This window comes from Phalangium opilio, unplaced genomic scaffold (assembly GCF_054372755.1).
Source record: "Phalangium opilio isolate 3A_F unplaced genomic scaffold, DU_Popi_V2 ptg000078l_1, whole genome shotgun sequence".
In the NCBI taxonomy this organism is placed as follows: domain Eukaryota; kingdom Metazoa; phylum Arthropoda; class Arachnida; order Opiliones; family Phalangiidae; genus Phalangium; species Phalangium opilio.
In genome coordinates, this window is record NW_028324186.1 from 6,305,754 (window position 1) to 6,319,726 (window position 13,973).

At 37.9% G+C, this 13,973-nt stretch overlaps 2 protein-coding genes across 2 annotated transcripts; one reads left to right on the forward strand and one right to left on the reverse strand.

Annotated features, from left to right (window-relative positions):
- Positions 1-535: 535 nt before the first annotated feature.
- On the reverse strand, positions 536-1,661 carry LOC149655987 (uncharacterized). The gene has a single exon (XM_089844962.1). The coding sequence runs from the start codon at positions 1,607-1,609 to the stop codon at positions 536-538; it is 1,074 nt and encodes a 357-aa protein (XP_089701088.1). The 5' UTR covers positions 1,610-1,661.
- A 9,517-nt stretch (positions 1,662-11,178) lies between these two features.
- Positions 11,179-12,523, forward strand: LOC149655988 (uncharacterized). Its single transcript, XM_089845027.1, has 2 exons — positions 11,179-11,681; positions 11,748-12,523. Exons 1-2 carry the CDS (start codon positions 11,245-11,247, stop codon positions 11,935-11,937), a joined length of 627 nt encoding a protein of 208 aa, XP_089701153.1. The 5' UTR covers positions 11,179-11,244; the 3' UTR covers positions 11,938-12,523.
- The last annotated feature ends 1,450 nt before the right edge of the window (positions 12,524-13,973 follow it).

Below are 13,973 nucleotides of genomic sequence, written 5' to 3' on the forward strand. Positions count from 1 at the left end.
AATTAGGGATAAAAACCCCACTGAAGTTTTAAGTGGCGATTTTAGGATTAAAACGATTAATGGAAAACTTGTGTTGAAAGAAAATGACGATCATTTTCATCAGATTATGGGGCAGATGGCGTTATCGGGATTACCATGGTGCGACTACGTAACATATTTTCCTACAGGATTGATAATTGTAAGAGTACGTTTCGACCAAGAAAAATGGAAAAAGATGGAATCGATCTTGAAGAATTTTTATTTTGCTCACGCGCTGCAAACCTTATCAAAGGAATAAGTATTTAAGTGATAAAAATGGGTTAAATGCCTAGCTAAAGTTCCTAAATATCTGTGATATTTTAGTTCCCTAGAAAAAAACAAAAACAAAAAAAAATAGGAAAACTATTCAAAATAAAATTGATTGTTGAAACATACACCATTAAATTTCGATACTTATACATACATTTTTAAAATTTTTACAGCTAGTATTCTCTTAAATATATAAATCCATATTTTCAAGATCATTATCATCTGAATTAAAATCGTTCCCGTATGGTTAGTCATTTACAACGGACATATTTTCTGGTTCGAAAAATTCTTCACAATCATCCGGCTCATCGTCAGTAGTATGGCTTGCATTACCCGGCTCCAAAATTTCTTCGTCAAATTCCTCCAGCTCATCATCAATAGTAGCGCTTGAATTACCCGGCTCCAAAATTTCTTCATAAAATTCATCATTTTCCAAGTAGCTGTTGTTTAAATTTTGTTCATTTTCTATATTGACAATGAGAGGGCTTTGGAAGTTAGATATAATCGCTATAATAGTCCACAGCTGATTAATGACAGGCGCAAGAGTTAATGGAATTGGACGATCAAAGATATGGAACCCTCTAATCCTAGCAATTCGCCGCTCAACATGGATGCGAAGGGCTGCAATCTTTTGGGACTTTTCGAGTTCCTCCTTCGAAAACTGGCCTTTTTCACCAAGGAATGGTGGTATATTTAATTTAATGCCTTTTGGGTCTAGCAACTTTTGAATCAAAAAACCTTTATCCGCCATCACACTATCATTTTGCTTGAAGTTCAGTTTTAAAAAACCACTTCGCCGGGTTATTTCTTGGTCGGAGATGCTGCCTGTGAACAAATGAGAGACGAAGGTGACGTAGCCATTAGGGCTTATTCCAAGAAGTCCTTTGTAAGTTGTGGTGGATTTGTAGTTTGAATACGAAGCAGACTGCAATACCAAAGACTTTGAGGCTTGGCATTTAAGTTCTGTAGCATCAATTATGACGCGAGTGCTAGGATAATCTCTTTTGAAACTTTCTGGCATAGTTGCGTCAACTTGTTCTCTTGTAGGCCATAGATTTATTTGTCCTAAGCGAAAGTACATGAAATTTATCCAAGTAACGCAATAATTGGACGCTGTGCTTGGTGAAATACCGAAGCGGTCTGCTAAATCTTTTAAAAAAAGGCCGAGTCGCAGACGCATCAAAACTAGAAGAAACTGATCTTTCACATTCAATTTCTTGTTTCGACCTACAGGTGACATTTTTGGTTTAACCCTCCCACCATTCCAAAAGTTGATGTTTTCTGCATTGGGGCCTGGATTAAGCCGATTATATAAGGCCATAAGTTTATCATAACAAGGCAGGCCAGTGTAAAATAATATATCCTTGTTGTTATCCTTTATTCTGTGTATACTAGGTTTAAGCTCATTATAGCTCTGCTCAGCAATTTTGGCCCTATGCTTTGCATCAAGTGAATCCTTTTCTACTTTTTTGAGTTGATAATTTTTGATAGATACTTTCAAGTTCAGTTCAGCGATGCACGCTTCTAATTCTTTCTCTTTTGCTTCCAACTCTTTCGCTTTCGCTTCCATCTCTATCACTTGCGCTTCCAACTCTTTCACTTTCTTCGAACATTCACAATTACAATAAATGGCTACGGATGACATGTACTCCTCTGTTGAAGTGACAACCGTGATCATATCTGATACCATATCTTTAACAACAGATTCATCATCTTCGGTATTATTTAAACTTTCAACCACCGTGTCTGTAGAGTCAACTATTTTGGTACCAGTGGTAAAATCCCACGTAAATACCGAAGGAACCGTCCCTTTCTTCAGTATATTCTTGCCATTTCCACGTCCAGGGTCATAATCAGACCTTTTAAAATGTTTTGAACACACATAAATGTACTTTATTGGTTTATAAATGAAGTCTCGGCGGCGGATTTTCTTAAGCCAAAGCAATCTAAAGGATTTGATTTCTAACGAAGGTAAACTATGGTAGGAAATCTGAAATAAAATTTACAATTATTGGGAGTAATTTAAACTCACTTAACTATACTTACAGATTTAGAATTTCCTTTTTGGGTACAGTTCAAAACAGAACAAATCTTGTCTGGGGGGCACCTGGGACTCATTTTGACTAAGGCTTAGCACTCCAGCAATGAAAATGCTTTATTTACAATGATTTAAACTATATCTTTATGATTATCAAGTAGCATACGTTACTAATATTTAAAATTAATGATAATTATTTGATTAAAATAACAGATCTTTTAACTAAATGACTAAAAATACCTCAACCTTCAAAATTTTGGACCCATATTTCATTTTTTAACTTTTTTTTAAACTACGGTAGCACCGCCTTTTAAGAGATCCGCGCATAACGATCTTATCCCCGCCCCTGGAAGTACGTCTTCATTTCCGAATTTGTCTATGGCAAGGAATACATTCAAATAGAGGGCTTAGCTATGGGATCATCCTTGAGCCCATTACTGTGTGATATATATACAGGGTGTTTCTGATAAGTCTGCCATAAATCAAGGGGCGTGTTCTTTGGGTCAAACTGAGTGGAAAGTGTCAAAGAACATGGGGTGTACAAGAATTTGCAACGAAGATATGGCCCCCCAAACATTGGCCCCTAAAACAAGAAAATATTCGAAAATGTAGACTAAAAAAAATTCAGCCTTATCAACTTGTTTAGAAATAATGAGACAATTTCAATAGTTTCCCTCTAACATCGTTATTGAACTTTCACCTGGCAGAAGTGTATTAAATGAGTAGAAGTATGCCTACTCTAGTAAAGTAAATTCAAAGTATCATGGTACCTTTCGGTTGGTATTACTTTTATTCTTAACAAGTTAACATGGACGTTACAGGTATTGTTCAAAATGTCCACCAGCGGCGTTAAGACAAACATGAACCCGTCTTTCGAAAGATTCTTGGACATGTTGGAAGATTCCTGGCATGTTCCTGATTGTTTGACAACCTTCAATAATTCGTCTTCGCAAGTCTTCCTCATCACGGACTTCATTCTTGTACACGATGTCTTTGAGATGACCCCAAAGATAGAATCGCACGGATTTAAATCCGGAGATCTGGCTGGCCACGCAACTGGTCCTCCAAGCCCAATCCACCTCAAATTAAACGTAGCATTAAGATGTTCTCTAACTGCACGGCTGAAATGTGGGGGTGCCCCGTCGTGCATAAACCACATGTCACGAAGTAATGCTAACGGTATGTCCTCGAGTAGTTCAGGTAAAGTGTCTCTTAAGAACGTGAGATATGCTTCACCATTTAGTCTGGGTGGAAGAAAATGCGGACCTAGTAAATGATTACCGACAATGCCGCACCATACGTTTAAAGAAAATTGCTGTTGGTGACTTCTAACACTAGTTGCGTGTGGGTTTAATTGGCGCCATTCGTGGTGGTTGTGATAGTTCAGAATTCCATCCCGGGAAAAATGTGCCTCGTCGGTTACTAAAAGGACCCGTGGAAATTGATTGTCCTCTACTCTGGCCAAAAACCACTCGCAAAAGTCGATGCGTCTTGGATAATCTGCCGGGTTAAGAGCTTGCACCTTTTGAATATGATACGGGTGAAACTGATGTCCGCGGAGAATTCGCCAGACCAAAACGTGATTAACATGTAATTGTCGTCCAACTTGTCTGGTACTTGTCGAGGGGTCCTCATCGCAACATGGCAAGGACGTCTTCCTCGATTTCCTCCATGTCTTCTGGAATGTCTCGCTCTCGAACGTTGTTGGGTTGTACTTGTCCGATGTCCCTCAAGCGCCTGTCAACAGCCTCGAACGTACGACGATTTGGTATGCGTCGTTGCGGAAATTGTTCCTGGTATCGCCGCTGTGCTTCCACTGAATTGCCCTGCGCCAGTCCATACATGAGATGCATGTCTGCATATTCTGCATTGGTATACGCCATACTGTACTACCACACGTTCGTTCGAAGTGATACTGTGACGTTATCAACAACATCGCGTTACTTTATAGCAAACCACCGTTTAGTTTTTACGTTTGCGTCATGACTGTCAGCATTGTTTTTTATTCACAAACGTAAACAATAAACGGTGGTTTGCTAAAAGTCTTTGGGGTCATCTCAAAGATTTTTTTGACATCGTGTACAAGAATGAAGTCCGTGAATAAAAAACAATGCTGACAGTCATGACGCAAACGTAAAAACTAAACGGTGGTTTGCTATAAAGTAACGCGATGTTGTTGATAACGTCACAGTATCACTTCGAACGAACGTGTGGTAGTACAGTATGGCGTATACCAATGCAGAATATGCAGACATGCATCTCATGTATGGACTGGCGCAGGGCAATTCAGTGGAAGCACAGCGGCGATACCAGGAACAATTTCCGCAACGACGCATACCAAATCGTCGTACGTTCGAGGCTGTTGACAGGCGCTTGAGGGACATCGGACAAGTACAACCCAACAACGTTCGAGAGCGAGACATTCCAGAAGACATGGAGGAAATCGAGGAAGACGTCCTTGCCATGTTGCGATGAGGACCCCTCGACAAGTACCAGACAAGTTGGACGACAATTACATGTTAATCACGTTTTGGTCTGGCGAATTCTCCGCGGACATCAGTTTCACCCGTATCATATTCAAAAGGTGCAAGCTCTTAACCCGGCAGATTATCCAAGACGCATCGATTTTTGCGAGTGGTTTTTGGCCAGAGTAGAGGACAATCAATTTCCACGGGTCCTTTTAGTAACCGACGAGGCACATTTTTCCCGGGATGGAATTCTGAACTATCACAACCACCACGAATGGCGCCAATTAAACCCACACGCAACTAGTGTTAGAAGTCACCAACAGCAATTTTCTTTAAACGTATGGTGCGGCATTGTCGGTAATCATTTACTAGGTCCGCATTTTCTTCCACCCAGACTAAATGGTGAAGCATATCTCACGTTCTTAAGAGACACTTTACCTGAACTACTCGAGGACATACCGTTAGCATTACTTCGTGACATGTGGTTTATGCACGACGGGGCACCCCCACATTTCAGCCGTGCAGTTAGAGAACATCTTAATGCTACGTTTAATTTGAGGTGGATTGGGCGTGGAGGACCAGTTGCGTGGCCAGCCAGATCTCCGGATTTAAATCCGTGCGATTTCTATCTTTGGGGTCATCTCAAAGACATCGTGTACAAGAATGAAGTCCGTGATGAGGAAGACTTGCGAAGACGAATTATTGAAGGTTGTCAAACAATCAGGAACATGCCAGGAATCTTCCAACATGTCCAAGAATCTTTCGAAAGACGGGTTCATGTTTGTCTTAACGCCGCTGGTGGACATTTTGAACAATACCTGTAACGTCCATGTTAACTTGTTAAGAATAAAAGTAATACCAACCGAAAGGTACCATGATACTTTGAATTTACTTTACTAGAGTAGGCATACTTCTACTCATTTAATACACTTCTGCCAGGTGAAAGTTCAATAACGATGTTAGAGGGAAACTATTGAAATTGTCTCATTATTTCTAAACAAGTTGATAAGGCTGAATTTTTTTTAGTCTACATTTTCGAATATTTTCTTGTTTTAGGGGCCAATGTTTGGGGGGCCATATCTTCGTTGCAAATTCTTGTACACCCCATGTTCTTTGACACTTTCCACTCAGTTTGACCCAAAGAACACGCCCCTTGATTTATGGCAGACTTATCAGAAACACCCTGTATATATGGACCAATTAGAAAGAATTGCTCTGTTAAATTCCCCATTTAAAGTTGATTTTTGGTGGAGATATGTAGATGATGTACTAGCACTGTGGCGGCATGGCCAGAATAACTTAAATAAAAAAATCAGAGAAGTTTGTTTACGTTATTACGGCCGAGGCTTAAGTTTTACGGCGATACTCCGACACTCGTGCCGCTTCGTGAATCGCGCGTGCCTCGTGCGTGCTTACAGAGCCTAGGCGACGGTTATTATCAAATCTACTGACCCTTTCCATTGTTTTTTTTAACCTCTTAATATTCACAGAAAAATAATAAATATGTTTATAATACAGGGTTGCCACGAATTTTCAGAACCAAATTCCCTGACTTTTCCAGGTTTTCCCTGACCTTTTTCTGAGATTTTCCCTGACCTTTTTGGGCGAAAGTGTAAATGTTTTCGGGTTTACCCTTTTAGAATTTCCCTCTCAAAGGATCACGTGGCGTCTTACTTCTCGGCTGTGCGCGAGGTAGGTGCACGTGAGAGCCATGGTGCCCGGCCGTTTTAAAGTACCTTCCCCCTTCTATCTTTGGCTCTCAGCCACACTGGCCTAATGTATCCAGCATTTTCTTCTGAATACTAGAGAGGAAGAGATGCGGGTGAAAGTGATAGTAGACGGCGCCCTCTCTTAGGGCTTTGAAATTAATATATCGAGAACTTGATATTGATGAATGATAGTTCCAAATGGTATTAACGTTTTGGAGGTTTTGGTTTCTATGCGCCACATTCATTCTTTTGATTATTTAAAAATAATTTAGGTTTCACAACAGGCTTCGTTAAAAATGGGTTGGGCCCTTCTTTAAGTTTTTCTATTAGTTCTTTTAGAAGCATTATTAAAAATTTTAGTTAGGTTTTTGAGATGACTATTAAGTTCTTGTTTAGCTCTGCCTCTGCAGTCTGAACGTTGCCTACGGAATAAATTAAATAATAATTTAAATGAGTTTCTTTCATTTGGGCTTTGCCAAAAAATATCCAAAATTCTGCCATTTTAATTGCGCCAAACCTGACCCATTAAAATAATTTCAAAGAAAAAATACGACTCTGAACCGTCCGCAAACAATGAAAACATATCTAAAACGTCGTCTGCTTATACTAACTACCTTTTAGTTCGAAGTTTCAATGGTTGATCCCTTTTCCGGTACTTTACCGGAAATACGTAAGCGCCGAGAGTAGTGTTATTTTCTCTCACTGGGGTCGCATATAGGTAACACTTTTTTGGCGGGAAGAAAATGCTGGATACATTAGGCCAGTGTGGCTGAGTAACTTATAATATTATACTATAGTTTATGATAACTTTGCAAATAATGATGCAGTTTAGTTAAGTTTAAAACTAACCGATTGAGGAAGTTACTATAGGGTTGGTACTGGAAATTGTGAACACTTTTTGCAAATCTTTGAATAACTCCTGTGGAGCTAACGTTAGACACCAGAAACTTTCAGGATATGAAAGCCCCATCTCGCTACGTTTTCAGCTTTTTAACTCTCTTAAATTTGGCACAATATCCTTTTTCCCAAACCCCTTAGAGGACCCCAAATGTGAACAACGCTGGTAAATGTAAACACCGTGACCCTAAATACTGAAGGAGGTAGTGACTGGACACTGTACTCAAATGTGAACAACAATGATAATCAATTGGGAGGAATAAGAAAAGCCCTAGGAAAGGAGCTACCATTACGTAGGGCCTAAATTCATGAACCTAGATTAAAGTTTACGCAGAAGTGATAATAGGATAATATAGTTAAAACAATTCCCGAGTCAAAATGTTCAATAATTTGTTAAGAAGTCCTATTTATTTCGATACCTCTTGTTTTTTCGCTTTCCAGCCCAATAAGTAGTGGTAGCTACGGCCCTCTTACCGCTAAATTGATAAATTTACTAATGGCGCGAAATTTGATTCTTTTTTGGGTCAATGATGTATTTTAAAGTTAATATTATCCGAACGTAGATTCCTTACACCACTTTTACTTTTTATTTTTTAGTAAAATAGTTTAAAAAGGATTCTAATTAACCTTGAAACATTTGCAATTTTTACTTGGTTTTTTCCAGCTCTATTTTTGAATCGAATTCCGAATCGAAACCACAGATATTAATATCAATTTTATAGCAAAACACGTGATCTATCTAATGGTTAAAGGTTTGTTATCGTGGGATTATTGTAACTCTTGCTAAAGCTTATTCCCTGATGGTATTGTATTAAGCAACACCTAATATTGGCATCAACTTAAGTTGATTAGTCCGAGTTGGTGTGTATATAGGTCCGTATCTTTCATCCACGTATTCCTACAATGTTCATACCATTTCTATCGTAATTCTCGATATGCAATCTACAAATTGAGCCCTTTTAAAAGGAATTTAAGCCGCCCAAAAATTAGCTACAAAATTTTAAAGAAAAATAGAATCGTTCACATTTACCAGTACCAACCCTAGTTTAATAAATATTATTCTGTAATTAATTAAGATAAAGTTCTGTAGGTTAAGTTTAAAATGAACCTAATGAGTAAGTTACTGTAGTTTATTACTAGATTGATTTTATTCATAATAGGAATGTTATTTTATAAACAATGAAAAAAAACCCGAAATTCTAAATTAGCTGGGGTCATCTTATAATGAATATAGTAATACTAATTCTTGTCACTAGAGGGCTACTACTGAAGGCTTCAAACTCTCTACAGAGGTGGGTGGTGAGAGATTTTCCATTGTTCTCGAGTAATAATAACAGCAAAACTAGTTAATTAATCGCGCTTGCTTTTAAACAAGAACAAAACTCTGACCCAAAACACTCAGACTCTTTCAACTTAATCATGAATAATGAAAAAAACATTGTTTAGCTTTTAAATACCCGGTAAACAGTCAATAAATAATGTTGTGTTACAAACTATTAAACCTTAGGTCGACTTTTCATATCAAATTAGTTGCGTTGTTTCCTCGTAATGGAGTTAGTTGAAAATTATTACGGGTCGCGTTTATTTATTGCTAATAGACATATTCGTTTATTACAAACAGCGAAACTAAGACACAGGGGCGAGGCCACCATAGGGGTATTTATCCTCCAGAGTTGGTGGTGCGAGTTGGTTAGCCTCCCTCCGCGTGTAGTGAACTCGGGTGAACTCCGGCAGTCTGTCGTTGCTTCTTGGCGAGAGGGAGACGGGATACCCCAATGGAGGCCTCGCCCCCGTGTCATGGTTTCTCTGTGATATACGAATTTGTTTATAGTTTTTACCTCTCCGAGTGACGTATGTCACGGAGAGGCTCTAATTTCGACGTGTCTGTCTGTCTGTGTGTCTGTCTGTTGTTATTGACTTACACCCCAGGAGACCGCGTTCGCAGTTTTCAAATCGGAGCAAACGTTTTCCCAAACTCCGGACCGCATTTACAGTTCCCGGAAATTTGGAAAATTGTATTCCACTTACCATAGCTATTATCCATTACCTGTCTAACACCACCATCCTCTGGCCATTTGTCCATCTCATATGGACACCAGTCTTTACCCACTGGCTTCTATAGTCCACCATCATTTTGGCTCTTTTTCCATGCCACATGGACACCAGTCTGTACACACTGGCTTCTACACACCACTATTTTCTGGTCTTTGTCCATCCCACTAGGACACCAGTCTGTACACACTGGCTTCTACACACAACCATCTTCTGGCCTTTGTCCATCCCACATGGAACACCAGTCTGTAAACACTGGCTTCTAATCCCCACCATTTTCTAGTCTTTGTCCATCCCACATGGACACCAGTCTGTACACACTGGTTTCTACACACCACCATCTTCTGGTCATTGTTTTTGTTCATCCCACATGGACACCAGTCTGCACACCTGGCTTCTACTCCATCATCATCCTTAAGGTTAAGACAACGCGGCGATCGGCCAGGGTTACGAGAAACGTCCTGCCTCCCTAAGGTGGCGCTTCCACTAAAGGTTCACGCAATTGTGCTGTTCTTATCCATAGCTGCGATTCGAAACCCTTATATACTACTTTTTTAGAAAGGCGAAGCAACCGGCGTATGCTTCATTTCAAACGCCAATATTAGTCGAGTCTCTCAAAAATGTTTAATTGTTCTTTTTTAAAATGATATAACGTTCTATAAGGCGAATAACTAACGAAGAAAATATTAAATATTAATTATATTTATTTTAATATTTAAGATAATCTTGTTTCTCAATTCAAAATTAATACGGAAATTAAGAGTTAAAAAGCAGTCTATGTTATTGTCTGTGTGTGTCCGTCCGTTATTACACTAGTGCCGCAGTGTGCTACGTTAGAAGTTCGTTTTGTTTTGATGTGTAATGAAATCCTACAGAACCATAATATTCCCTTTATCCTTAATATAAAGTGAATATGTGTAAATATTTTTCGTAATTATGATGCATTTAGTACTTTTGTAGCTTTAAAGCTCTGTTTCATTTTGATATTCCAAAGATTTTTTTTAATATTATTATTTGAAATGGCTGTTTATATATTACTTAAGCTATACTACATCTGTATATAGAATAATCATTGGTTTAGTAATTTCATGAAGCAAGCGTTGATCTAGACTCCGGCGGGTATATCTAGTATTACTTGCAATAAGCTTAGTGAAATATTGAGTAAATAATTGAGGCCTGAGGTGAAGTAAACTTTGGGTTTTGATTTTCGTGTCTGAAACGAAGAGACATCAACGGTTCAGAGTGAGCCGAAAGTTAAATACACTCTTAAATAATGGTTAAGATTTTATAATAGAAGAAAAGATCATGGTGGCAATTAGATTAGTAGGGCTAAGCTACAGAGTTTTTATTCTCTTTAAAGGAATGGTTCACCCTAGAATTTTTTATTTCTTATTGGAAATATCATATAAAAATATGCATATTTAAAATTGGAACCATGCATTTATCTACAATATTAAGGAAGATATGAGCATGTAACATAATATACTGACCCCTTCGCGTTAGGCCGTACTGTAAGGTGTCTTTCTGTATTTTCAAAAATTTCGCCAATTTCCTAGTCTAAAATCTTATTGGCTTTTGCTCACCCTCTGGTGGCCAATAATATTCTGCCGTCATGTTTCATAGCAAAGTTCATCAAACAGTCATTCGCGAACCTCAGTGACCGAGGGCATCACAGTGGCAATGCTTTTACTTTTAACGTAGAGAATTTTCGGGTTGACAAGTCCTTTCAACATAAACAGGGCCTTGGTTAGGTAGCTGCGGTAGCAGAGAAATTAAGGTTGATTTTGCCATCATGCCTCGGGTTAATCCTTACGAAGTAGAGCCGGAGTATACAGACGAGGAATTACGACAGATGGATTTAAATGCCCAGAACGAGGAAATAAACTTTAATCAGGTTGTAAACATAAATTTGGATCAAATAATGGAAAACTGTAGATGCGGTAATTGCGTGCCCGCTTGGCTAGGCCTTGGCGATACTGAGCAAAAGTTGACTAACTTTAAAAAATATATCAACGTAAAAGACGCTCGAGGGGGATTTATTTGTTGCCAACAAATTCCAGAAGCAGTGAATTTCCTTGAAACAGAAGACGAGTTAGGCTCTGCTCATTGTATTACTCTCAATGCAGATTATAAAGCTATGTGTCTAAGAAAGCCCATTTTAAAAGCGACGTACAAAAGTTATCTGCACTCACGTCGCAGACCTGCTCCTCCGGCAAACTTATCAAACAAGTAAAAGCTAAATATTTACAGTGCCATTTTCAAAAATATGCTGTAACATAACATTATTTTTACTAGAACATACCGTTATACAGCCTACAGAAGCTACACACACTTGGTATTTGACAAATTAGGGAGGAGAAATAGGAAAATGCTTCCATTGTGCACTCTGTTGAATATTAGAAAGAACTTTCCCGAAGAAAACGTTAATTTGTATACCAGCTACCAGCCTGGCGTTGAAATTGAAGGATTTCGATTGGAGAATTGATTTATGCGCTAGTTAATATTTATTGATATTTGCTAATAATCTATGAGTGTGTAAGCCTTCAAGGAAAACTTTTGATTTATTCCAATTTGATTTTGTGATAATTAAATCCAAAAACTGGATGTTGTGATAATTAATCCAAAAACTGGATGTTGTGATAATTAAAATCAAAAACTGGATGTTGTGATAATTAAAACCAAAAACTGGATTTTGTGATAATTCCAAAAAGTAGACTTTTTAATAATTAAATCCCAATATTGGATTTTTTAATAATTAAATCCCAATGTTGGATTTTTTAATCATTAAATCCCAATATTGGATTTTTTAATAATTAAATCCCTATATTGAATTTTTTAATAATTAAATCCCAATATTGGATATTTTAATAATCAAATCCATTTTATGTTAACTAAAATTAAGTGAATCCAGAAATTGAATTTTGTGATAAAGAAATTACTCCAAAACAATTGTGTTACGATTAAGTTCAAAATTTTAATATTCACTGTATTCAGGAAATTATTTTCAATAGAAGATATTTTACTTCTAGTTTTTCTGTTTATGTCATAAAAACTAATCTAATTTTGAAAAAGCCTTCTCTTTTTGGCCTCCTTTATTAAAGAGGACTTGTCTGGTCTTGGTATGGGGGCAATATTTATCCTTTTGCGAGTGCTCACCATTAGATTTGCTAATGGAATATCCTCTTCTGCTGTAAGTTTTCTGTTGACGATGTTCTCCAGAATGGTGTGTATAAAGTTATAAGATTTTGGTTCCTTTAGTGGTCTTGCATGCCACTCTCCGGTTGCTTTAGAATAATAATATTCAAATTCCTCTTTGTTTCCGGTTTTTGTAGTGGAATCACTCTCCATTTCAAAGTAAAATTTTCTATCAACGTTGAAATTGTGGTCTAACGCAGTTAAGATGGTTCGTGCAACCATGACTTCATAGTCAAACTCCTGTTGTTTGGGGCAATACTTCAACAACAGGCTATGATATGACTCCAGTTTTGAAGTGTGAGAAAATTCCGATGTTTGCCTAAGATCTTTTAAAGTTTTATTTTTATTTACAATATTGTCTATTGCTTCATAAGCGGAACTATCTACTTTTAACCATTTCTTCCGTCTAATTTGTTCAGACGATAAAGGCTCATGAATACATTTTTTGTGATGTAGAAGGCTTGGAAATGAATGCACATTTGTTAAGTGATAGCAGACAGATTTCCACATGTCAACAAGCACATTGGGATCACCATTACACTTTTCAGCGTAAAACCACATATGCTTTGTTAGAGATTTTAACCATGGTTTCAGTTCAGCGTTCCCTTTCTTCTTAGCTGCGGCTGTAATTAATTTTCCCACATTCTTAGCCAAATGCCACACGTCGAACTGGTGGTCTATTTGAGGGTAACTGTCCCTTAGGAATGCTCTAATTTGAATGTGCCGATCAGAAGTAATTTGGCTTATTTCAATTCCTTCCTTCATCAATTTAGTTAAGCATCGTTTTAGACCTTCTAACTCCATATTAGTTGATTTAAATTCCACTTCATTCTTTTGAACCACCTCAAAATGAATACATTTATCAGTAGCTTGGTCAAGGAAAGTGTAGCTGCAATATTTTGCAGAGTGGCCTGGTGAATGAAATCGCCCATCTGCCGAAACTTTAACTTCGTCGCTATAGTGTAACGCGGAAAATATTTTTCTTTGCTCATTTTTCCAAGCTACCTTAATCTCGGGTATAATCAACGTTTTCTGGGCTTGCTAAAATGTTGTTCTGCCAATACTTTGCAAACCCATATACTCAAAAACTGAATTTATCCGGTGAAATGTAGCTCCTGAAAGCAAAATACTAGCAGCGAGTAGCAAATTTCCAGCTGGCATTTTTCCTAACACGGGTTGCGACTGCCACATAAATTGGTGTCCGCTAATGCATGTTAATTTAACAGTTAACTGGGTTCCAATGTCATATTTTACGGACTCCGTTACGTCAACTACACTTTGGCAATCCGCTCTCTCACACTTCACTCTGCCTAATAGTTGGTTTAG